The 26,386-nt window shown below is 49.0% G+C and overlaps 1 protein-coding gene across 2 annotated transcripts; it reads left to right on the top strand.

Annotated features, from left to right (window-relative positions):
- The first annotated feature begins 1,633 nt into the window (after positions 1–1,633).
- On the top strand, positions 1,634–25,280 carry Ssuh2 (ssu-2 homolog). 2 transcript variants are annotated; one of them, XM_026383132.1, is made up of 12 exons: positions 1,634–1,661; positions 10,085–10,180; positions 10,549–10,630; positions 12,231–12,360; positions 13,506–13,566; positions 14,619–14,743; positions 15,988–16,050; positions 17,624–17,709; positions 18,281–18,373; positions 18,895–19,000; positions 20,796–20,903; positions 25,134–25,280. In XM_026383132.1, exons 1-12 carry the CDS (start codon positions 1,634–1,636, stop codon positions 25,278–25,280), a joined length of 1,125 nt encoding a protein of 374 aa, XP_026238917.1. The 2 variants fall into 2 exon arrangements, with proteins under 2 accessions (XP_026238917.1, XP_026238916.1); XM_026383131.1 differs by having other exon boundaries at positions 12,228–12,360.
- Positions 25,281–26,386: the final 1,106 nt, after the last annotated feature.

The following is a 26,386-nucleotide window of genomic DNA, read 5'->3' as shown; positions in this document are numbered from 1 at the left end:
TCATAATGCAATTAGAAATCAACACAACAAAACTCTGTAGAAACTTTATAAGGACATATAAAGACATATAAAAACTGTATAAGGACATATAAAGTATTTTGCAATGGAGATTGCAAAATACTCTTTTGAATGGTCAGTGGGTGATAGAAGAAATCAAAGGAGAAATTGAAAAATTCTTAGATTCAAATGAGAATAGTGATACAACACACCAGAACCTCTGAGTCACCATGAAGGTAGTTCTAAGAAGAAAGTTTATAGCTATGCGTACCTACGTAATAAAATCAGAAAGGTTCCCAAATAAACAACCCAATGATGCATTTCAAGACCCTTGAAAAAGAACAAACCAATTTTAAAACCAGTAGAAGGAAAGAAATAATCAAGCTCGGAACTGAAATCAATGAAACATAATTAAAAAAAAATACAAAGATCAAAGAGTTGTTTCTTTGAGATGATAAACAATATTGATAAGCCCTTAGTCAAACTAGCAAAAGAAAAAGAACATCCAAATTAATAAAATGAGAGATTTAAAAAGGAAGAATCACCACCGATGTCAGAGAAATCTAGCAGATCTTTATGGATTATGTTGAAAAACCGCATACATTAATAGATTGGAAAACCTAGAAGAAATGGATACATTTCTAGACTCTTACAAACTGCCAAAATTTAATCAAGAAGACATAGAAAACATATACAGGCCAATAACTAGTGATGAGATATAAATAAAAAGTCTTCCCTATGTGACCCCAGTCTTCCTTAAGGTGCATCATGGTACATCTCCAGTAGCACATCTGGGTTGGAGAGTCTGTTTAGACTCATCTGGAGGAGAGTGATGATCTTCCAAGGGTTGCAGTTGAAGGAATTTCTCCCCTAATGCAAAAGGTTTAGGAAAAGACCTTTAAAACTTTGCATATGGGGCTTGGGGCTGTAGCTCAGTGTCTCTTGGCGTGCATGAGGTCCTGGGTTCAAACCCCAGCCACTCTGCCCCTCTACAACCCACAGATTTTTCCTAGGGCCCAGGTGGGTATGGAGCCAGTAGTAATCCACAGATAGGATGGTGGACCGTGCATCCTGGGTTGGCAGCCAGCTCTTGTTATGATGTGCTATGTAGTTTTGGAGCCTCACTTCATAACCCCAGCCTCTAATGAGAAAAGAGCTTGGTGCCCAAGACCTCAGTCTGGGTTCCCAAATGTTCTTACCCCCTTCGACGGGATCTGCCTGTGGCTATTAAATTTTTCTATATGGCCCTGCCCCTACTTGGAAACCTGCCTCCCCCAGATGTACAGTGTGCTTGGTGGTCAACTTGAGAAGCAGGTAGTCAAGGCTTTGAATCCCAGCTCAGAAAAATGGGAAGAATCTGAGTGTCCCTCACACAGAACTGCAGCAATGGCCCAGGGAACTCTAGAAGCATCCACAAGCAAGTGGCAAGCCAGAGGCTCTTGTGGGGAGGAACCCCAAGCACCCGTGGAGTGGGTGCCAGGCAGCCTCTCTGATGGACACGGTGGCTTTGCCTCTGTTGTATGCAAATCAGGTAACAATGGGCCTGACGTTCTGGGAGGGGCCCAAGGGTGGCCCCTTAGATTCCTGCAGCTGGCCTTCAGGAACGCAGACACTGTCTTGACTGGAGGTCTAGACCATGGACAGGGACCTGAGTGAAGACGACAGTAAGTAGAGGGTCAGGGCTGGTGTGGGTGCCTGTCCTCCGTAGCCAGCACTGAACAAGACCCTGTGTCAGCCCTGAACATGTCTCGGGTCTGGGTCTGCATTGCCAATAACTTCCTTCTTTTCCTCCTTCCTGCTGTCATGATAAAGCTCATTTGCAGCCTGCAACCTCTTCTTCTATTGTGTGCTTCTAGACAATGAAGAAGGACCGGCAAAAATGAGCAAGAACTTTTAACAAGGACCTTTCTCCCTACCCATTGGGATGATGTGCAGCCTTGTGCTCTTTCTTTTTCCTTTCTCTGGCTCTCACCTCCCCCCAACCCCAGCCAAACATAAGCGTGAATATCTGGGTTCTTACTTCGATCACATTCTTAGATGAGGTTGATTTCGTAGACACGGTTAATTTTTGTAGTGAAGTCTTTATGTAGGACCTGCCTGTAGCAAAAACCTGCTCGTTCATGAGTGCTGGGGAAACACAGCCCTGGTGACCCTATTCTGTCATCCCTAGGACAGAAGTACAATGGAATTTAAAGACTAATTTAAAACATAAGGAAGGAAATGGTATTTTAGGAAGAAATGTGCTATGTTTAAAACAGGAAATTTTTCATACTGTTTTGGAATGGGTAATGAGACAGAACATAAAACACGGACGCTGGGGGACTGGGAGGCCAGGTTCAAGACCTGGTTCTGATTTAAAGAGGTTCTGTGATCTTGGGCAAGTCATTTTACTTATCAGAGCCTCAGTTCCCCCAACTACAGAAAGGATCAGGAGTCTTTAATTTGAGGACCCCAAGGGTGGGGACAAGATGTCATGTAAATGTAGTATTTGCAGAGTGTTGAGGAGTCTGTGTCTTTCATCTGAATCCTACAGGGGCCTGTGACACAAATACATTGTCATTGTCACTGGACCTGATGACCTTGAAGGTCCTTGGCAGATCTGACACTCCATTGTCTTTAATGTTGGTATGTTTTAAGATTGAAATAGAGCCAGGGTGCGGTGGTGCATGCCTGTAATCTCAACAGCTCTGGAGGCTGAGGCAGGAGGATCAGGAGTTGAAAGCCAGCCTCAGCAAAAGCGAGGAGCTGAGCATCTCAGTGAGACCCTTTCTCTAAATAAAATACAAAAAATAGGGCTGGGGATGTGGCACAGTGGTCAAGTGCCCCTGGGTTCAATCCCTGCTCCCCCCCACCAAAAAAAAGATTGAAATAGAATATAAAGTTAAGCTATGCTAATCTTGGAGAGAACTCAGTTTAAATTTTGTTGGATTCCTTTTTCATATTGAACTAGGAGACAGTATGGAGATATTTTTCCAAGTATTTGAGGAAGACCTAACATAATCTCTGATCTACTGAAACGATGTGTCCATAGTCTTATTTTGATCAGTTTGTGGATGTTTATTTTACAAATATTCTAATGAAATCTTTTCTCTTCAAACCATTTTTCATTAGCAGATTTTTCAAGGTATAATTGGAGTTTCTCTTAGTATCCATGGACTACATCAGATGTAGATTCTAATTCAAGCTCTTTCTCCCTAATGGTTGGGTAACTAGGATCAAGTCATTTAACCTCTCTGAGCTTTATTTTCCTTATCAAAAACAGAGATGGTGTCATTCTGCAGGGCTGGTGGAGGATTCATTGGTTCTAAAGTGCCTAATACATCACCAGGGCCAGAGTAGGCATGGAGTAAACACTGACTGTCAGAAGTGACCAGATGATGTCCCCAGAGCTTCAAAAATTAAACTGCCATTAACAGCAATTATTGTCACCTGTGAGGTTTTTGTCTGGGCCTCACACCTTTTGGTAGGCTCTGTGAGAACTAATGAAGGATTTAGTTCCCTCATTATCCTCCAAGCCCAGGGTCTGTCATAGGGTTGCCCCGTGTGTTGGCTTCAAACACCATGGGGCTAAGGTCAGAAGCTGGGGTATCTGGGTTCACCCAGAAAAGATTTTAGAAATAAGTGGGTGAAATATGAAACTAGGCACTTTTTTCTCAGGAAGGGGACCCTCCTGTAATACTTACGTATGTGACTTTTAAGGTGAGCAGTGTATCCCAGTTCATCTTAGGGCTTTCCCTTCTTCTCACTCAGTATTTGAGCCCTTAATTTGGGGGTCCCTAATATAGGTGGCCTCAGAGAGAGAGGAGAACTTCCTTCCTTCAAAGTGGATATGGATGAAGACATCCTGGGCGGTGGCATCCAGGTGGAGATTGCCCTGAAGGCCTTTTAGCCTCCCTGCCTCTCTGCAGCATCCCTGACCAGGGCAGGTGCCTTCCTCCAGTGGCTGCCACATTCCCGTTGCTGAGCTTGTCCCCTTCTTATCTCTGAGAATATTTCTTTCTTAAATTGGAGTGACATCTCTTCTACTCTTGCTCTTGATCTTAGGTGTCAAGGCTACTTGGAACATGGGTGTTCCTCATTTAAAACAAGAGCCCTTCAAAGTCTTTTCTTCTGCTTAACGTGTCACTGGTGACTTCAACAACTTTTGCTTAACCTGCTCCTGCTTCTTCAGCAATCCCAGGTGGGAAGTGGTTTCAATTTCTAAGAGCACCATGTCCTGGCACAGAGCACAGGAGGAAAGATCTCCTCCCTTATTTTATACACCATATGTCCTGTAATATAACTTCCTTTGTTGCAGACTGAACACCCCTCCCAAAAATGGAGAACAAGAGCTTCTTCAAGTAAGAGAGGCTTTTATTAGAGCCCCTGGTAATTTTAGGAGAGGGCTTCTCTGGCCTATAAGACCTAGATTGTACCTCCTGATCTCTGGGAATTGGTCCCTTGGAGGAGGAGAGGTTTTGAAGTCACAAGTGACTGACCTGAGGCCATACCAACCATCACCTTCAGTGGCCCAGGGCTGAATAGACGGGGCTCTTCTTTTGGATCACAGGCCAGCTCTGTTTCCAAAAGGCTTGTTCATTAAAGTGTCCCTCCTCTACCAACAAAATTCTGAACTGAAGATATGAGACTGGGTTTGAGGCTGCCATGGAATTGTGGTGGAAAAGGATGCTGGACTTCCCACAAGGGGCCCAGAGGCTAGCATCCCTAATGACTGACATGGGGCCTCAGTGTTTTGCACACATCCTAGTGATGGAGCCACAGCCACCAGGAATCCGGGCTTCACCTGCTGGGTCAGACATGGCCTCATGGGGCCTGTACAGTGTTTCCTGCACACTCCACATTGCTGGAGTGGATGGTGGGTCCAGTAACTCCTAACAGTAGGACAGCACATCTAACCTGGGGAGCCTGTAAGAAATAAACAGCTTGAGCGAAGTCATATAGAGCTTAGCAGGGCTCTCCAGGTCAGCTGTGGAGCCCTCTCTAATCCTTTGCCCCATCTGTTCCTGCCAGTGGCTGTATTCCCTAAGACTTCTTTTTAGGGAAGGAAATTAAAGCCCTAAAATTAAATTACTTCGCCCCCCAACACTACCTGGTGGGCTAGGTATTTTGCGCTAAGCTCGGCCTGCAGAATGAGGGTAAATCAAACACCTCCTACCTCATGGTGCCCAAAGTCTGGTGGGACCCAAGTAGACATTTTATAAAGAATGTGTTGGAACAAATTATGTGCACACATGAACTACTATGTATAAATTAGAATATGCTGATAAAATTGTTTTTTTAGAAAGAATTCTTAAAAGCCATCTAGCAAAAGCAACAACAGGAAGAGAGAGAAAGTACTGAAGGGGCACTTGGGGGTGCCAAGGACAGGAACAGGCAGAGCAAGGCTGGGAGCAATGGCCTGTGTACCAGTGAGGGCAAATGCAAATGCAAAGCAGGGACAGACCATAGAAAATCCAGCTGCCCCCTCCATGGTCCTATCTTGGCAAAATGGAGCTCTTTACAGTGCATAGGTTATACTTCCCAGATAGCTGTAAAGCAGCTGTAAATCATAATCCCAAATAATTTTTAAAAATCGCAAATCATGAGCCTTCATAATTAAAACAAAATATTGTAATATGCGCCTCGTTTTCTCCTGCAATGGCAGAGACCTACCCAGCGTAGAGCAGAACCTCCCCCAGGTCTGAGTTCCCCATTTCTCTTCATTTTGCTCTTGGCATTTTGGTCTTGCCATATGGTGGGCATTTGCTCCTGCAAATGTTTTCCTGGTGTCTCCCACCCCGAAGCACCTACACTTCTCTCTCTGGCCTCAAGCAAGCCTATCTCCCTCCTTCCATCTTTCTGCATTTATCTTTATTGCCATCTCCCTTTTCCTCACCCTGGTCTGGACAACATAGGAAGACTTTTCCCTGGCATGTGGACAGATGAGAATCCCCTTTTCCTGTCCCTAGGTAGGGGCCCAAGTAGGGGCCTAGGTAGTGTCAAGCTCAGGGGTTCAGTAATCATGAGCCTCTGCAGGGTTCAAATGAGGGGGTGCCGTGGTCAGGTTAGCCTCGCCAAGAAGTCCTTTAAATATTGTGGCTAATCATTTACTCATTTGTTCTTCTTTGCAAAACAGATCTCCTTTCTTTCTTCTTCTCCTCCTCTTCCTCCTCCTCCTCCTTCTCCTCCTCCTCCTCCTCCTCCTCCTTCTTCTTCTTCTTTTTAATGTTTCAATCATTGAATATCTACTTTTTAAAACTTATTTTTATTTGTGGTAAATTATACGTAACATAACTTTTGCCATCTTAGCAGTTTGTTTTTTTTTTTTGGAGGGGGAGGGTTTACTGAGGATTGATGTGGCTCTTAACCACTGGGCCACATCCCCAGCCCTTTTTATTTTTTATTTTGAGATAGAGTTTCACTAAGTTGTTGAGGGCCTGATTAAATTGCTAGGGTTGGTCTTGAACTTGCCATCTTCCTGCCTCAGGGTCCCGAGTTGCTGGGATTACAGGACTACGCCACCATGACTGGCTCCTACCCAGTTTTAAAGGTAGAATTTAGGGTATTCACACTGTCCATTTCTAGAAGGCTTTTCGTCTTGCAAAACAAAAACTCTGGACCCATTAAACAAAAATTCCCCATTCCTTACCCTTCCCCCAGGCCCTTGACAACCACCATTTTATTTTTCTCTCTGTGAATTTTTTTTATTGTTATTTATTTGTTTGATTAGTTTTGCTTTGGTACTGGGAATTGAATCCAAGGGTGCTTAACCACTGAGCCACATTCCCAGCTCTATTTTGTATTTTATTTAGAGACATGGTCTCAATCAGTTTCTTAGGGCCTCCCTAAATGGCTGAGGCTGGCTTTGAACTCACCATCCTCCTGCCTCAGCCTCAAGAGCTACTGGGATGACAGGCGTGCATCACCAGGCCCAACTTCTCTGTGAATTCGACCATCAGACTATTTCTTGCACAATTTTAAGTATAATTCAAGTCATAACGGATTTTTGTACACCAGCTGTATGTCCACCTTGTTTGACACTCTGTGCACGGAACACTTGTATGTCTCTACTGCATGCCTACCCTTTGCTGGGGTATACAAGAGGGGCCTCTTTCTCAAAGGTGCTGTCATACCTGTTGAAGGGGATGAACTATGAAACAAAGTAAAGCAAGATGGTAGTGGTGGGGCCATTGGAGCATGATGTCAGTGTTTTTAAGATGATTAGTTTGAAATCAGGGGCAAAGGGCATGGATTCCCTTTTTCATCTGAAGGAAAGACAGTGACATTTTAAAAAAAGAAAAGGTTAAAGGAGTTATCCATTAATTATTTCTTCCCCACAAGAAAAAAAATCCTTTTATAAAAAAGAAAAATAGCTGGCGACTGGTGAGCAGAAACACTCCCTTTTCAGATGTCCTTGCAAAGTTTTCTCAAAAACCACTTGATGCCATTGCCATGGAGACTTGGAGACACACAGAGTGGAGTTCAGTAGCAAGGTCTTTGGGCTTGCAGTCAGGTCTGAGTTTTAGCCTCTATTTCTGTCTCTGCCATGAACGTGCCAGCTAGTTTAGCCAAATCACATCTCTGAGCATCTGGGGGACACTGGTGACCTTGAAGTGCAGAAGAGGTCGTATCTGCAGCCTTCCTCTGTGAGCCACGGGTTGCAACATCTATTTCAGGGTGGGGTGGCCCAGCTGGACAACTGCCCAACACCATGGGGACAGTGACACGGCTGGAAGCCCCCATCCAAGTGCCCCATGTTAGGAGTTGCACAATGGCCAGTGACGTCCACGGTCCTGTTGTGCCTGTTGGTTTTTGCACAGGAAATGACGCATCCTTCTGGGGGTCAGTCTGGAGTCCTTTATTTTTGCACATAGCATAATGGTGAGATTAATTTAGCTCTGATGAATTGCAACTGCCCCAGAGGTCAGGGCAGCTCCTGGTTGATGGATAGAGCTCTTAATTTCCCACCCCTCATTCTTCCCCCCTTCCTGCTTCTTTTGTTTGGTTCCCAGCCATATGGCATTTCCATCTTCCCGTCAACGAGAGCATTAATACCCCAGCCGACCCCAAGACTGCTCTGCAGGCAGGAGCCATCCCAGGGGATATGATTGTCTTTCTTTCTACACTTGACATTTTCTTTGTTTTCCTCTGATTTAAAAGAACACAAAGAAAGAGGAAGACCCACCCTCCTCAAATCCAAGGCATTCACTGAGCACTGCTTATACGCCAGGCACGGGACTAGAGACGGCTCAGACATTGGCTCAAATATGATTTGCTCCATCATAAGGTCCAAAGTCTGAAATATTTCCTGCCTGGCTCTTGACAGCAAATGGTTACTGTCAGGGTCCCTGCTAGCTGCATTTCTTCAAGTGCTCATAAGATCACTCAAAGCAAAACAGTATTGAAGACCAAGGTTTTAATAAGAATTCCAGAAGAATGATCATGTTGGGGACATTCGTGCACCTTGTCTGGCCTCTGTGTGAGGTTTTGGGATGATGTCACTTTGCATCACCATCATACCTGGTCCTGCCTAGAAAGACACTCTCTTTATCTGCAAACGTTCTTCTCATTTTCATTGGTAGGTTTCCTGCAAGAGACAACTACCGCAGAGATGGAGAGAATATTCTCAATGTCAGAGGACAAGGGCATTCCTAACTTTGAAGGGGCAGCTGAGGGGCCATATTCATTTGTCTTAATGACAACCCCTCTTTCCTCTGCCCTTCCCCCCCACACACACACACATTTCAGGATTTCAGTCTTCCTCATTCCTTGACTTTCAGATAAACCTGGGTTGCTCTCATTTAGAACAAGAGCTGCTGATTAGTCTGACCTTCATTTTTATTAAACTTGAAAGCACGGGGCATGTCATTCTCTTATTTTTGTGGAAGTAATGATATGTAGGCTTTCAAGCAGCGGATCGGCTGGGAAGTGCATCAGGTGGGGAAGTCTGACTTGAGTATAGTAAATAGCACCTCCATTTCATAGCCCGCTCTTTATAGGCCTTGTAGTGAATTTCCTGTGGCAGAGTTTCCTCCTAGAAAGAAGTCAGAGCCAAGGGATTCTTGCCCCCAGCACAAGGGCTTGTGGGAACATTTTTGAGAGGCAGTCAGTGGGGCAGGCATAGCACTGAGTTCCCCCTCTAGCCCCACAGCTGTGTGATCCAGGAGTACTGCAGTAGCCTCTCAAGTAGAATCAAAAGTCCCTGCCTTCCAGTCCTCCGAGGAGGCAAAGGTGTGGCAGGTGCTTCGTGAGCCCGCCATCACGTCTCACAGCTTGCCTTACACTTGCCTCTGTGGACTCTGAGGGCCATCTGGATCCATGCCACATCTGGCAGGTCACGATGGGGTACTGAAAGCAGATACGCATGCAATGATTTCCTAATAGTGTTTCACCTTATGAAAAGTACCCAGAAAGAGCTGGAGCTTTGGTTTGGATCAGTGCCACTCACCGCCCGCTGGCTGGATGATCTTGGCCGAATCACAGCTTTTGGTGCCTCAGTGTCCTCCTTGGTAGAATGGGGGTGGGGGTAGTGCTAGTGTGTCAGTCTGGGTCACCTGAGGTGCAGACACCACGGTGACATGAGGCATGCCAGCAAGTCCTGGGATACACTCATGAAAGGAAAGGGCAAGGAGGATCTTTGTACTTCAGTGGGACACCTGCAAAGGTAGAGAGGGATGGAGGGACACTGAGGAGAAGGACCTCACCCTGTGGCGTGGCTCTTAGGCAGCCTTGGCTCTTAGGCAGCCTTGGCCAAGTCTGTGGGGAGTCGCAGAGCAAGGACTACCCACTGGGAGTAAGCCATGCACATCTCAGAGCCTTTAGGCGACACTGGTGTTATATCTCAGGATTTTGTGGGTCAGGAATTTGGACAGGACCTTGCTGGGAAATTCTTCTGCTCCATGTAGGGTTGAGTAGGGTCACTCAGTGGTACTCACAGGCAGCTGGCTTGGAGGGGCCCAAGATGTTTTTGCTCACATGCATGGTGGCTTAGCAGGAAGGCTGGACTCCAAGAAGCCCTCTCCATGAGTCTCAGGGCCTCTCCTCGTGGTTCTCTAGCAGGACAGCCTGCCTTCTCCAAGGCTCAGGATCGCTCGCTATCTTTCCGCAGGTGTGGACCTGAGTTTTGAGGCCGAGAGTCCTCTGGCACCCCCTGCTGAACTCCTGGAGAGGCTGCCCAGCTATGATTGGCTTCTTCATGGGGGCGGTGGTAAGTTCTCTTTCTGGGGCTCACGCTGGTTGGTGAGGACAACTCTGGAACAGGTTGGCTGGTGCTGAGGTAGCTCCTCTTTCCCCTGGTGGGGTTGGGAAGCCCCACATCATGGTTGGGTGGAAGCGGGCAGAAGTGGGGCATAGCCCTGTGATTATGGACGTTCCTGACTACAACCCAGCGTTCGGCCTGAATGAAGCTTGTCTTGGAATCCCCATTTGTTTGCATTAGATGCACCAAATGCCCGTTCCTTTCCCTCATGTTCTTGCCCACGCTCAGCCAGGCTTTCCTCCTTTTGCCTCACAAACATCTGTTCCTTGGAGCTGCACTGTGCAGCCCCTGGATCATTTCCTCCTTTCCTCCAGGGCAGCAAATATTCTTCCCACCTTCGGAAGCCCCGGTGAGAACCCAGGAACCACCTTCCTGGTCCTCGTTTCTGGAACACAGGTGACTTTGGGGTTCTGTGTCTGCACCTGTCACTGTTTCCCTATGAACACCCTCTGGCTGGAGGGTGTGTGTGTGTCTTAACCTGGGAGTGCATTGGGATCCATTGAGTGGACTCTCTTCATCCCAGACCCACTGAACCAGATTCTCCAGGGAAGGAGCCTTGCAATATACATTTTACCAGGTTTTTTCAGGTCATTTGCCTACAAAGCCAGATTTGAAAATCATTATCAATACCACAAGTTTGCAAACTCCAATCTGTAGGCCAAATCCAGTCCCCCCATTTATTTATTTACTGGTACTAGGGATTGAACTCAGGGATACTTAAACACTGAGCCACATCCCCAGACCTATTTTATTGTATTTTATTTAGAGATGAGTCTCACAGAGATGCTTAGTGCCTTGCTTTTGCTGAGGCTGGCTTTGAACTCGTGATCCTCTGATTTCAGCCTCCTGAGCTGCTGGGCTTATAGGCTTGTGCCACCACATCCCCCCGCCCCACCATCACCATTTATTTTTATAAGTCAAGCTTTATTGGAACACAGTCACACTCATTCATCCAGCATGGTCTATGGCAGCTTTTACACTCTGATGGCAAAGTGTAGCAGTTGAGGTGCAGACGATGTGGTTCATGAAAACTAAAATATTTGCTAGCTGGCCCTTGGCTGCAGGAGTTTGTAAGCCCTGGGGCTAGATCCCTCACGGCCTACCTGTGTTGGTTTTAAGAGTGCTGGGGTAGAGCTCTGGGTTTCTAATCAGTTTTGTGCAGAAAGAAGGTGAAGCCCCAGGGGGCCCCTGCCCACTCTCTGGGTCCAGCCTCCCAGCTGGGCAGCTATGGCCTGCCAGATAGGAGTCTCCTGGGTGTTCCTGGTCCTCCTGCAGCCACAAACAGCTCACCTTCTCCTCTGGGCTGCCTAGCTTCTGTGCTCAGTACAACCCCTTCCTCTGTGGACCTGCCTCTGGCCTCTGCAGCCCATGGCATCTCTGCTGCCCACTGATCTGAAGGCACGTGCTGGGCCTAGTGGGTACTGGAGACACCAGGTGTCCATGTCAGGTTCAAATGGCTCCAGGGTTGCCACAGAGGTCTAGCAGAGGAAGATATGAGGGCAGAGGAAGGAGAGGGCTCCTTCTTACTGGAGGGGGTGGGGACAGGAATAGCTTAGCCAAGGACGTGGCCTGGCCTCAGGAGGAGGGGAAGCTGTTCAAAGAGAGGGCAGAGGATGGGCCCTAGATCTGCCTCCCTCCCCATCATTATCCTCCAATACTCTGCTGCTCCACCTCCTCCAGTCAAGTTCTCTTAGGGCAGAAGCCTCATCTTTTTTTGTATGTGGATGTTCTGAGATTCTCTGAGTCCCTCTCCTGAGCCACATACTTTCACTCACATGGCTTTGCTGACCTTTAGAAAGGCCTACTTCTCCCCCTGGGCATCCATTCATGCTCGGGTCACTGTCCCCAGTTGGACTCCTTGGGGCTTCACAACCACTGTTGACCTCAGGACTCTTCCCCACTCTCTGGGCCTTGGTGCCCAGTTGTACACCGAGGGGGCTGGCCTGGATGAGCCCGAGGGCCCTTCCCAGACCTCTACCTCTCTGGTCCCCAGCAGAGTCCCTGTGGTGACAGAGGAGGTGGCCCGTGAGGCCCTTCTCAGCTTCGTGAACTCAAAATGCTGCTATGGCAGTGCAGCCGCAGATGACCTCATCATCCGGGAGCTGAGGCAGCAGACTCTCTGTAGGGTAAGGGGGCTGGGCTTAGTGGAGGCCCTGGCCAAGGGGCTGGGGCATGGGGACATTGGGACAGAGGGGATATTTATGGGAAGCCAGCCAGGAACAAGGAGTCCTGGTGGGGGGCAGCAGGTGAATGGTAGCAATGTCCAATTCCTTCTGCACCATCTCTGGTCTGTACCTGGGAATCATAATGAAGCAAGTGAGTGCTGTCAGTCATCATTCAGATGTGCCGCGCTTCATGGAAACGCGCGGCATCCATGTGTTGCCACACCCTCCTGGCCACCCTGCACTCTAGCCTTGTTGTCAACAGCTTGGAGAGGAGGGTAGGAGGCCTGGGAAAGCAAAGTGACTTACACAGGAACATGCAGTAGAAGGGTCGGAGCCTCAGTCTACAAACCCAGGTTGCTTATCCCAGAGCCTCACTCCAGTCTTCCACCAGGGGCGGGCTGATCCCAGCTCCCTCTGCTTCTTCCAGATCATGTCCACACTGCAGAATCATTCATCCATCACTCCAGGGCCATCCTGACTCTGGTACATTCTTCTGTCTCCTGCATTAAAGGGGGAAGAGGGACAGCTTTTCTGTCCATATTTTTTGAGTGTCATGGACACAGCTGTCCTCTGATGAGCACATACTCATGCAGAAACACAGAGCAGCTAGATTGGGGATCTGGAGGAAGCGGCCACTTTAGAGCTGTTTGACCCTGGGCAAATCAACTGACCTCTCTGAGCCTGTTTTCTTACATGTGAAAGGAGGAGCCAAATTCTGAGATTTTGTAGATGAAGATCTATAATATTTTGACATGAGTCAGATAAATTCTTCCTAATAGGGACCCTCAGAACTGTGGACTCCAGTGGCCTGCATCTAAAGGACAACTACTGCTTCCAAACTTGCCTCATTGAACATTTCTGCGTGGAGATTCCTGGGGACCTGAAATGGTTCAGATTGGGAGCCTGTCAGGGGGTTTCCCAGGACTGCCTGAGTTCTCTGCAGATGTCTCAGGGCATCTATAATAAAAATCACCATTGCCAGCCTGTTCTAAGCAACCAGAGGGCACCATGCATAGGAGCCTGGGTGTCCCCAACCAGCCCTGGCAGATGGGCTCTGTCTTCCCAGGAACAGGAATGTGAAAGTGCTCTTTTTCCACCCTCTGTAGTATCGACTAGAGACCTTCAGTGAATCCAGGATAAGCGAGTGGACATTTCAACCTTTTACGAGTAAGTGAATCGTCTTGAAATCAGTATGACAGGTAACAAACGAGGCAGGGGGCTGGTGGAAAATCTCAGGGCTTGGCTCAGCAGCAGACCTGGAACAAGGTGCTCATCTGCTCAGAGCCTTGGTTTCCCCATTCCCTGTAGAATGGGGGTGAGTGGTGGATGCTGATCTTGGAGCCTCTCCCGCATTGACCACAGTAAGTAAATCCTGCCTCCTGGAAGTGGTTTGCAAGAGGCCTGAGGAAGTCCAGGGCTTGCTTCGGCTGCAGGCTGGTGCTGGCAGGAGGGTTCAGACATGTGATTGGCATCTGCCCGCCTCCCGTGCCACCTCAGCCCCTCAAAGACTCAAGACTGTTGCACCACCCCCCTCATCAGCTATACCTCCCACCTTCCACGAACCCCACTAGAGGCTTATGGTTGTTTGTTTGGGAAGCCCTCTGTCCTGCCTGTGTTCTCGGGTGGGCCATTCTGGTCCCTTCTTCAAGATGGAGCTCATGTGTCACCTCTTCTGGGAAGCTTGTCAGGATTTCTTGTTTGCTATCCGCTGCTCATTAGGATAGATCCATCTTCTGAGTTCTTACAGTCGTTCATACAACTTTTGCCCAAAGAACTTATCATATTTCATGACATAAAACTGAGGTTGTATGCTGTGACTCTCTGTGATCAGAGAGGAGGAAGATGGGATGGTGAAGGGGATGGTGGTGATAAGGATCAGAGCTGGTATTGATTAATCCTTCAGGAGACCTGTGCTAAGCATTTTATATATTTTTATATTTATTTTTCTCTACATTCCTGTAAGGTAGGTGCCACTATTAGCCCCATTTTAGAAAAGAGACAGTTAAAGCTCAGAGAGGTTAAATAACTTGCCTGGAGTCACACAGCTAGGAAATAGTAGAGCCAGAAATCAAACCTGGGTCTGTCCAGCCCTACAGATTGAGTTCTTAATCATGGTCTCCAAGGGGGCTCTTTTATACCTAGCTGTGTAGCCCCAGAATCTAACCCAATGCCTAATTTCTGATGCTCTTAGCTGCTCTGATGATCGTTCCTTTTTGTAGACCACTCAGTAGACGGGCCACAAAGAGGCACCTCCCCTAGGCTTTGGGATATCAAGGTCCAGATCCCTCCAATGTTTCAGGAGGACACCAAGAAGTTCCAAGTCCCTCATTCTTCACTGGTGAAGGTAATGTACTCATTGGAACACGTGCCTGTCTCTCTGGGCTAATTTTTCAAGTGTGGAAAGTTTCTTCTAACTTTATCCCTTTAGGAAAAAAACCCCCAATCCAGCCTGGTGGTTCATTTGTGGGTATAAATAAGCCTCCGTTTAGAATATCCAGGGTATGGAATGTAGTCTCATACATAATTCCACACAAATTAGGGACTGAGTCTTCACATAGCAATTTCAGAATTGTCCCCAGCCTTAAACAGTGAACAGTAACATTCCTAGACCATTTGAGTGTATTTGTATCTCTCTTTTTAATCTGACAAAAATAACTGGAGGGGTGAGTGAAAATGACGTGAAATAAAAGTTAAAAACATTATTGGGATCTTCTTGGAAGTCAGTAGGGAAACGGAATTTCACTTCCATCCTGTTTGATAGAAATATCATCATAGCTGGGTGCAATGGGACATTCCTATAATCCCAATGACTCAGGAGGCTGAAGCAGGAGGATCACAAGTTTGAGGCCAGTCTCAATAACTTAGTTAGACCCTGTCTCAAATTAAAAAAATATTTTTTTAAAAAAGGGCTGGGGAGGGGGTGAAGCTCAGTGGTAGAGCACCTCTGGGTTCAATCCCCAGAACAGAAATATAATCATGGCATGGAGTGAGGGGAACCTGGAACAGGTATTTTATATTCTGTTCTCATCTAATTCCTGCCTGTTTTCACCTAAGGACTTGACTGAATGTGTAATTTTATTCTCCTGAGTTTTTATACAGTTATGAGATGAAGAGGTCGCAGAAAGGTCAAAAAACATTCCATTCTTTTTTCGAGGGTGGAGAAGCTATTTTCATTCAGTCATGAAGTTCCAGTAGTTTTCTCGTGGCCTTTCACAAACATGGCGTCCATTCTGTGTGGCCCCTCTTCCTGAAGACCACTTTCGCCATGATAGGCAGATGTCATCAGACTTTGCAGTGTAGCCTGGTGGGAAGTCGTGGGGTGTGGGTTAGCCCAGAGTAAACTCTGAGAGCCCCCTTCTTGGCCCACAGGATGGAGGGGGCGGGGGCCTGCAGGCAGTGATAACGCAGTGTCCTTGACTTGGCCTTCAAAGCCTTTGGGGATCCTGGTCAAATGGGAAGGACGGTACCTTGCTCATCGTATCTTCCTATCCCTGTTCTCAACGGGCACTTCTATTCAAGATGGTGACATCACGGGGCAGGGGGCTGGTGCTTGGGAAACTGGAGCTAAGGAGAGCGTCTCACTTTCAGGAATGTCACAAATGTCATGGGCATGGGCGGTACAAGTGCAGTGGCTGCCACGGGTCCGGCATGGTGAGTCACATATGGGCCACTGGTGAGTGAGAACTTGTGTGTGGGAGGGAGGGACACGGGAGAGGAGGGCTGGGCTGGGGCTGTGGGGCTCCCTGTGCATCATCTTCCCTTTCTGGGCCGCCATTTTTCCGTCTGTCCAATGGGAAACCTAGCTGGGGTCATCTCTAATGACCTTCACAGTTTGACATTCTAGCTGTAAGTGTTCTCTCCCGTCTGATTCATCTCCCAGTATTCAATGAGCCCCTGCTTACTGCTTGGCCCTATAAGGGGACTGAGACCTGGGGTCCTTCGCATCAGAGACACCCTCTGTGGGGGACAGTGACAAGCCATCAGCATCTGTAGCCCAGGGTGATGAGGGCTTTGATAGATAAGGTAGACAGGTGCCTTGTACTGGTTCCCCAGGGCTGCTCTAATGAATTAGCACACCTGGGTGGCTTAAAACAACAGAGATCCCCCAGTTCTGACAGCCAGAATAGCAAAACCCAGGCACGGGCAGGTGTGTCCTGGAAGGCTGTGAAGGACAGGCTGTCTATGCCTCTTTCCCAGCTGCCCACCGTCCTTGGTATCCCACTGGGTGGCTGCAGCACTGCCTTCCCTGCCTCTATTGTCCACTAGCCTCCTTCCTGGGGTATCTTTTCATCTTCATCTGTTCTTCTGAGGACACCAGTCATTGGAGTGGGGGCCCAGGCTGGTCTGGATGAGGCTGTTGAACCTTGTCTTAACCAAAGGCATCTGCAAAGACCATTTCCAAATAAGGTCATGTGTTGCGGCTCCAGGGCACTTGAGTGGGGTTGAGTTTGAATCCAGCCCAGTGCAGGCCTGGAGCAGGCGACCAGGCTCTTGGGCCATCAGTCTTCTTCTCTGAAACTTTCAGGGCCGTGCCTGGGAGTAGAACCAGACTCCCCACGTGTTCTCCGCTCTGCCAGTTCAAGTCTGATCTTTGGACACCTACTGACGACTTCATCCTAAAATACATCCAGTCAGCCCTCCACCCTTTCCGTGGCTCATTTCTCCCCTCTGGGTGCTGACCTCCCACCCACTCACACTCTGTTTTTTCCAGCAGTGGCCTGTGCCTGGCTTTTCTCTGTTCCCTCCTGTGTCCTCATCCCTGCTACCTGCCTCCTTGGCTGTCCCAGGACACCCTCCCCTAGGGTCTTTCTGTTCCTTCCTCCACTCCTGCTCTTCCTGCTTCTCACTGGGCAATGCCTGAGCCATTTCTGGGGCCACTATCGAAAGGGATCTCCCCCACTCCCTCTCTCCTGCCTCCAGTTCCAACACCAGGTCCCCAGCCGGCCACTCTGCCCCCAGCTCCCTGTCCACACTTGGTTGGGGAAGGTCTCTAGGGTTGTGGGAATCAGAGAGAAGGAGGGGAGGCTGATGTCTCAGAAGAAACATCCCCAACCGAGGACGTGGAGTCTTTGAAAGCTGTATCTGGAAGGGTCCCACATTCCATGAAGGGACTGTGGCCCAGGAGGCAGGGAGTCACTTGTGCTAACGTCACCAGGCTGGTCTTGGGAGGGTCTTGGCCTTGCTGCCAGGAGCCAGTGGGGCTGAGGCTGTGGTGTGTCTCCAGGTGAGGTGCCCGACCTGCAGTGGAGCCAAGCGCAAAGCCAGGCAGCCCCGGAGGTGTCAGATGTGCTCGGGCTCTGGCAGGCGAAGGTAAGAGCCCGTGGGCGTCCATGGCATGCAGGCCAAGGGTCTCATGTACTGGCTTTCTTGCTTTTTACCCTCTGCTCATCTAGAAGGGGGGCAGGCGCCTGTCTTGTCCCTGCTATGTCCCCAGGAGTGTATTTCTGGGATGGCTTCAGGTTGAACTGGATCCAGGGGCTTCAACAGTATCACCAGGCTGGAGTGGTGGAGGTAGCTTCAGCCTTAGGAATCCCAGTAGACAAAGATGCTCTTTTCCTGATAGTCTCAATGGTTGTCATAGGATGGGTCTCGCTGCATTCACCTGGGTCCTGAGTTGGCCTTTGTATCAGTTATCATTGCCAGAGAGATGAAACGATTGACCAGGCTGGCATCCTAAGCTGGTCAAAGTAGGGTGGGAGGGCAAAGCCCAAGAACCAAGCAGACCAGGAGGGGAGGTCCCCAAAGACACCCTGCCACCAAGGTAAGGTAGGGAGATGGTGGCGGGTAAAAACGATGCAATCCCATCCCCATCTTCCTCTCTGAGGAAGGATTTGGGGATGGGGACCTGTGGAAGTCACCAGAACCCCGTGACTGATTGCAGGTGCAGCACGTGCTCAGGAGGGGGAAACAAGACGTGTGCCACCTGCAAGGGGCAGAGGAGGCTGGTGCACTTCATCCAGCTGGTCGTCATGTGGTAGGTGGCAGAGCTCAGTGCTGGGCTTCAAGGAGGTGGCAGAGGACATGTCCCAGCCTGGCTGCTGCAGAGCAACTCCATGGAGCAGGGAGCTGCCAGGACACAGAAGGGGGAAGAGTTCCCTGGGAGAGGCTGCATGGGGTGGTGGGTCCCACAGGCTTTAGAATAGAAGGACCTAAGTTCAAATGCTGACCTTACCGCTCTGTATGCAGCAATCCCTCACCAGCTAAGTGCCTGTGTCAGGGAACAGAATCCCGGGGCCCTAAAAGCTACAGTCTGGAAGTCAGTGCTCCAAGGCATTAAGGGTGTCACCTGGGCCCTCATAAAATAAGAACTCACAGGGCCAAGCCCGCAGGCTCCCCTGTTGGACTCCCACTGCAGGGGAGCTCCCAGGCTGGGAGAGGCCCCGAACTTTCCCAGAGCCTACCAGTCTGCGCATGCGCCCTTGAGCCCAGGTGTGCCTGATGCCGAAGCCCATGTTCTTGCACTGTGTGCATCATCCCACTCCCATGTGCTTCCAGGAGGAACAGCGTGTTTGAGTTCCTGTCCCAGCACCAGCGCCACTGCCCCCGGGAGCTGCTGGCGAAGGCCAAGGGAGAAAACCTCTTTAGGGATGAAAACTCAGCGGTGAGGAGGGCTTTGTGGACAGGTGACCAAGGCAGTGGGGTTCCTTGTCCCCTCCTGCAGGAGGCAGCTGGGTGGGAAGATGGGCTGTGTGGGGAAAGGCTAGGAAAGAGGCTCTGGGACCCCAGGGGCTGCCGGCTCCCGTTGGACTTCAGTCCTGGACACTTTGTCCCTGTTTCTGTCACTTTGTACTGTCTTCCTTCCTCTATTCCTCTCCCCCTCTATTCCCCTTTCTCTTCCATGAGGTTTGAGGATTCAAGTGCACAAACAAAGCAGTGGTCTGGTGCTGGGGATTTCATGGCCAAAAAAAAAAAGCAAAGTCCTGTCCTCAGGGCTCTTACAGTCTGGAGGGGGAAATAATGGCCGTTGCCAGGTGGTGGTAGGTCTGGTTATGGTGGAACACTCAGGAAGGGTGAGGGAGCAGGCTGGGAGGGGTAGTTGCCTTAGCTGGGGTTAGGGAAGGCCTCTCTGAAGAAGGGACCTGGGGTAGAAACCTGCACACCCAGTGCATTGGGGAGTAGTAGCCTGCGTGATCATGGGAGCCAGGGGACAGCTGGGCATGGCAGAGGGCAGAGAGCAGGGCTGAAAGAGAAGCCTGGGCCTGACAGGTGCCTGACAGCCAGAGGTCTGCAGATCTGGCCCACTGCCTGCTGTTATAAATCAAGGTTTTTATTTATTTATTTTTTTAACCATTGATTTAACCCTGGGAGTGCTTAACCACTGAGCCACATCCCAGCTATATCTTATTTAGTGAAAGGGTCTTGCTGAGTTTGTTTGGGCCTTGCTAAGTTGCTGAGGCTATCTTTGAACTCACAATCCTCCTGCCTCAGTCTCCCAAGCTGCTGGGATTACAGGCATGCGCCACCATCCCTGGCTATAAGGTTTTATTGGAACACAGCCCTCCATTTGTTTATTTATTGTCTTTGGCTGTGTTCTTGGTTCTGGGGTAGAGTTGAGTTAAAATAGACTGTGTGGGCTGCAAAACCTTCCTGTCATGGCCTTTGCACAAATTGTTTGCTGAGGGCTGGGGTGGTGGCTCAGTGCTAGAGCACTTGCCTAGCACGTGTGAGGCACTGGGTTCCATCCTCGGCACCACATAAAAATAAATAAATAAAGTTTTTTTTTTTTTTTTTTAAAAAAAGAAAAAACACAATTATTTTTTAAAAATGGGGGCTGGGGTTGTGGCTCAGTGGTGGAGCGCTTGCCTAGCATGCACGGGGCACTGGGTTCGATTCTCAGCACCACATAGATGTAAGATAAAGATGTTGTGTCCACCTAAAACTAAAAAATAAATATTAAAAAAAATGTTTGCTGTCCTCTGCTGCATGGACTTTGTTGGCAGACTGAAAACTACTTGAGTTGACTTTAGCACATCCTCAGGCTTGCAGACAGAGCCTGGCACTCAGCAGGCAATTCCAGTATTGAGTGAGAAACTACTCAAGTGAGCTTTCTAGCTGCCCGTGTCTGTGACCAAGGCAAATGTGGTCCCTACGGCCTCCCAGCCCCTAGCACGATGTCTGGCACACAGTAGGCACTCAGCAAGGGTTTTCTGGGGGAAGGTAGGCTTCAGGTGAAGGGGTCCTCTTCCTGATCACAGATCTCCTCCTCTCTGTGTTGACCTTCGTGGGCCTCTAAGGAGTGTGTGGGAAAGAGGCTTCCTGTGTGGCCCTGGGCTCCCCCCACTGCCTCTCTGGGCCTACTCCTCTGTTTGGCTCAGTTTAGTCCCAGTGTCTTCCAAACCTCCGGGTTCTAATGCTCTGAATCTGAGAAAGTGAACTGGTATCTCTCTGTCCCCCAGGTGTACCCCATTGTTGACTTCCCCCTGAGGGAGATCTCTCTGGCCTCCCAGAGGGGCATCACAGAGCACAGCGCCTCCCTGGCCTCCTGCGCCCGCATCCTACAGCAGGTGAGCTGGAAGGGAACCTGGGGTGAGGCCTGGAGGGGCTGCCTGGCTCTGATCTCTCTTCCTGGGGCCCATGACCTTTTGGGGATGGGACCTGGGGCTGTTGAAGGGGAGGCTCCCGGGGCCAGGCCTGGGCACTTCCTGAGCTCAACAAAAAGGGGAACCTAAGCCCTTTTCTCTGCCTGGAGGATTTCCTGAGAATGTCAGAGTGGTCCAACCAGGAGGCCAAGGGGAGGAGTTGCAGGTGGGGAACACCTGGATGCCAACCCGAACCAGTGCAGCTAATAGGGCAGACACAATGGTCAGGACCACAGGCTACCCAGAGAGGCTGAGGGTGTTATTCTGAGACATCAGAAGTTGTTGGCAGGGTTTCACGCACACAAGAGGCCTAGTGTGATTTAGATCGGGACTCCCTGGAATTCAGAAAAAGGAATGGGTTGGAGAATCAGGTCATAGGCTGCTGGTGGCCACTAGGTGGTGCTGGTGCCTGCCCTTTCTCTGGGTGTAACTGAGCTTGGAGCAGGGGTCTGGCTCTAGAGCTCCTGTGATAGCCATGGCCTGCACCTTGCGGTCAGGGTCAGACCCTGGGTCGCCTGCATCTTGATGTGACCCTGGGCCAGCTACTTCATCCTCCTTTAAGTCTAGTTTTTCACTAGTACACCACCTTGGGGGGTAGGGGGGTTTGCTTAAAGTGGTTGGCAATTAGTGCTTGAAATGTCCCTTTTTCTTCCCAGCCCCTCTGCAATGAACATTTACACTGCCTCCTTCCCTTTCTCTTACCTCTCTTTCTCTCTGTCTCTGAACATCTATCTTATTTGCATGAGAGAAAAGGATGCATTTAGTAAAAATTAACAAGGGCCATTGGGACCTAGAAGGGAACTTTGAAATCATGCAGGTGGTCATATGCATGGGAGAGCCCCGCATCCAAAGGGGCCAATAACCCCTCAGCTTTGTGCTGGCACCGTGCCCAGAGTGTCTAAACTTTCCCATGTCCATATTTTCACATGAGACTTTCAAATTTTTAAATATTCACAACAGAATCCTAACAAAGCTATGAGCATCGCGTGGGCAGATGGGGTCACTTGGGGCTTCTGATCCAAATGCATGACTTTTCCCATAAATGAGAGGAGGCCCAGAGAGGAGAGGGACTTTGCCAGCAGCTTAGTAGCCACTCAGAAAGCTACTGGAGACTTGGTATCTGTGTCACCTGCCAGTGAGATGTGGGATTCAGATCCCTTTTCATTGGACCCAGTGCTGCAGGGACGATTAACTTATGGAGTTAGCGCCTCCTCCCAGCTCTGACACTCACTCGTGATTTTGATCCCCCCTTTCCCTTCCTTGGGCCTCGATGTCCTTGCTTGTCAAAGGAGAGGCACTGGCTCTTGTTTTGGGGTTGGGCTCTGCAGAAGCAGAGACGAGGACTTGCATCCACATCATTTTGGGGGGAAACTGAGAAGGAGTGGGGGTGGGGAAGAGGAAGAAGCCAAGAAAGGCCCCCACTTTGGGTGACAACTTGGCCTCTCTGTGACCCCACTCCGAGCTTAAATCACCCCCAGAAATCACCCCTTGCCTGTCCACGTGCAGGCAAGGGAGTTGACTGTGTTCGAGGGAATGTGCAGTCATGGGGCACATCCTCCTGGGCACTATCTGGCCCTTGTGTAGGAGGTGAGCTCTGTACCTCCAGGTCAGGACTTGGGAGCATGGAGCTGTGGACAGCTGGACACCAGACATGAGGGGTGGTGAGACAGACTGGGGGAAGCCTGGGGAGGGGGTGGCACGAGAACAACCTACTGAATGGTCTCAAGGCGGCTGGCCCTTACAGAACAGGTGAGCTATGACTTAGTTACAATTAAAAGAGCCCCAAATCTTGAGGCATCTCCTCTGGGAATGGGCAGAGGGTTCACAGGCTCTAAGAAAGTGAGGAGACTTGGTGTTAACCAGCGACTTCAAAAGGTGGGAAATCTGAGTCCTCTTTGGATCCTTCATTTGGCAGCGGGGGAAACTGAGGCCCAAGGAGGAGAGGTCAGTCACCTGCCTAAGATCATAAGTGTGAGTCTCCTGGGTCATGTGTCCCTCCTGTAATGTACTCCCAGTGATATGAACCACCTGTGGACAAATTCTGGAGCCAGAAAGGGTCAACCAGGTGGCATGCACATTTTTCTTTAAAAGGGAACATAATAGTTTAAGAAATCAATTCTGTGAAACATTTTTCTCCATCGGCCTTTTGGTCCTGGAACCGAAGATAAAGATTCACATTGACATTTTACTGAAGATGCAGAAGGTGGCAGGTGGAATCCAATCATGTGGAGACATCTGCCATTTCGCGGTGCCACGGCTGTGACGCAGAAACCTGGGATCTGTTTCCTACGGGGCATGGCCAAGCCATCAAATGACAAGATGACCACCTGATGGCCACTGATCTCTTGAGCAATTTGTGGTCTCAAAGTCAGATACTCATCAATCCTGTAATAGGTAGAGGCCGGTGGAGGTGGGGATGGTGTTGCTGTGTTCTTCTTTGATCTTAGTAGAAAATTCTGGAAGCCAGAGGGGTCCTGACCCGGCTGTCCAGGCTTTCTGAGCAGTGATGTCAGTTCTCATTTCCTCATGCCCCTGAGTTGGGACCATTTACGATGAAATTTCAAGAGAAATCTTCTGCCTTGTGTTTCCAAAGTCATGATTTGGATACCAGTTTTTGGCATGAGAAGAAAACTCAGTCCTCCTTGGATTTCCTTTGGTTGTGTCAACAAGACTGTGAAGTAGTTTTCATTCCCTTTTCACAGAGGAGGAAACTGAGGCTCAGAGAAACAGGGTGCAAGATCACAAAGAGAGCTTAACAGACATTTCCCTCCCTGACCCGGATTCCCCTCTTCTTTCCCCATTGGCACACTGCCCTGGCTCCTCCTCTAGTAAGAGTTGAGAGCCTGCTTCTTTTTCTTTTTTAATTTTTTAAAACTATTTTTTAGTTGTAGAGCCTGCTTCTTAAACCCCCCGCCTGCCCCATTCTCCTGGGTCAGGTTTGTTCTTGTGCAGAGAGAAGTCAAGCTGCTGTGTGGTTTGAACCTGAATCCCTCCCAGCCCCTTCCCCCAGGTCCTCTGTCCCATCAGCTATCACAGGAGTGCTCTGGGCTCATTTCCCAGCAGGAAGAAATCGCTGCAAGTAGTGGGTGACAGACCCTGGGCCAGTCCCACTACCTCTCCCTGTGTTTGACATCCCCAAATCTTAGTGTGGGACTTAGGACCACTCTGTGGTCAGGGGAGAGCGCTCCCCATTCTGATGGGGCATTTAAAAAGAGGCAGATGTTGCTGGGCACGGTGGCACATGCCTGTGATCCCAGCAACTTAGGAGGCTAAGGCAGGAGGACCACAAGTTGGAGGCCAGCCTCAGCAACTTAGTAAGGCCCCAAACAATGTAGTGAGAACTTGCCTCAAAAAGGGATGGGGATGTGGCTCAGTGATTAAGTCCTCCTGGGTTCAATCCCCCAGACAGGGCTGGTACCAAAAACAAAACAAAACAAGACAAAACAGAACCAGATGTAGGGGGAAGGAATTTGAGCCTTAACTGGATATAGTTTTGGTGAGCAGACAGGGCTTGAACTGGGGTAATTCCACACCGAAAACTTCATGAGCCCATGGGCCTCCATTTCCTCATTTATAAAAAGAAGGGAATGTTTGCGGAAGACTGCTGCAGGCAGGGTCAGCCCGAAACTGTGGCAGTGGTGGGGAGGGAGGTCTGAGGACATAGCCCAACACAGCCTACCAAACTTGGAGGTTTCTTTGGTACCAGTGTTTTATCTTAAAATTTAATTCAGAATTTATAAATGCCTCCCTACTATCTCCATGGTTGTTTTAATATATAAATCTTTTTAAAAAATCACTTTATCCTCCTCCTTCCTCTAGCACCTTGACTAAAAATTAATGCCTCTGGAAGATGTTGTGTTTGGCTGATAGCTTTTCATGTACCAGAGAACTTCCCCAAAGATGCCTCTGTCCTGCTTGGTGAAACTCGGAAGTGGATGGTGGCTCAAGATGAGGCATCAGTTTTGCCCAAAGCTTAGGTTAAGGGAAAAGGAGCATGGTAGGAGATATAGGCACCAATGCTAGAGTGCATGCCAACTTCAGAGAATGAACTTTATTCCATAGGCAGTAGGGAGCCACTGAAGATTCTTGAGCAGGTGAGTGACATGAACAGAACACTGAAGTTTTTGTTTTTGTTGTGGCCATTTGTTTCCTCAGCGCCAGACCATCGAGTTGATCCCTCTCACAGAAGTTCACTACTGGTACCAAGGAAAGACTTATGTCTACTACATCTATGGCACCGATCACCAGGTGTATGTGGCAGATTACCCTGAACGATACTGCTGTGGCTGTACAATTATCTGACACAGTGGCGCAGCTGTCCCCAGAGCCCACCATTCACACTTGCCCGGGAGGTCTCTGAGTTTTCTCTGCATTGGCTGAACTGAACAAGCACACACAAACCCTGAGTATCCTTCTAGAAAACTCAGTCATCTATCAAGCATTAATTGTTCTCTGGTAAAATCCATATTTAACCTCCAAGAATACAACTGCACATGTTTCTTTAGAACAAATGACAGAAACACACAACACACACACACACACACACACACACACACATTTTGGCACTCAGATTGAACCCAGGGAGGCTCAAGCACTGAGCCACATTTTATTTTTTTGAGAGAGGGTCTTGCTAAGTTGCTTAGGGCCTCACTAAGTTGCTGAGGCTGGCCTTGAACTTGCAATTCTCCTGCCTCAGCCTCCTGATTTCCTGGGATTACAGGCGTGCGCCACTAGGCTGGCTGAGAGAAATAATTTTAATGCCCCTGTGGAGCTCGTGGCTTTATTTTGCTGTTCCTTCTGTTATCTGGGTTCTACAGGGCTGCATCTAGTGTGACCCTCATACCAAGTGAACATTATTGAAATGCTTAAACACACACACAAGTTGGCTGCCCTTAATCCAAGTAGTGTCATGTTTTACTACCTGTTCTATGGGTGAGGAATTTAGGGATGCTTTATTTGTGCCCCATGAGAGATGGGACCTCACCTGGAAGATTCCAAGGCTGGCGTGGCCCAAGGAAAGGATTGAAGCCATTTAAATGTTGTTTTACTCAGACATCTGGTGGCTATTGTTGATGGATGGCTGAGGCACCTCTTCATGTAGCCTGGGCTTCCTCCCAACATGGCAGCTCTGATGGTGCACATTCCTTGTGCATGCCTCAGTTGAAAAAAATACAGATTTTTCCCAAACCAGAGAACAAACAGGCTGCATTGGATGGACTGAGACTGTATTTGCTGATCCCTAGCCAGGGGCCCATGCAAAGGAGTTTAGAGAGTGATTTTGAGTAGATACAGTTTTTGATGTCACAGGTAGCAGCCATGGAGCCTGTCCATTGAGCAAGATGAACTGGGTGTGCCCTGCATGCAGGCACTGGTGGATCGAGGCTGAGAAGATGGATGGATGCCCTGAG

The sequence above is a fragment of the Urocitellus parryii genome, chromosome 16 (genome assembly GCF_045843805.1).
Source record: "Urocitellus parryii isolate mUroPar1 chromosome 16, mUroPar1.hap1, whole genome shotgun sequence".
Lineage (NCBI taxonomy): Eukaryota > Metazoa > Chordata > Mammalia > Rodentia > Sciuridae > Urocitellus > Urocitellus parryii.
This window is presented reverse-complemented; position numbering and strand designations above follow the sequence as displayed.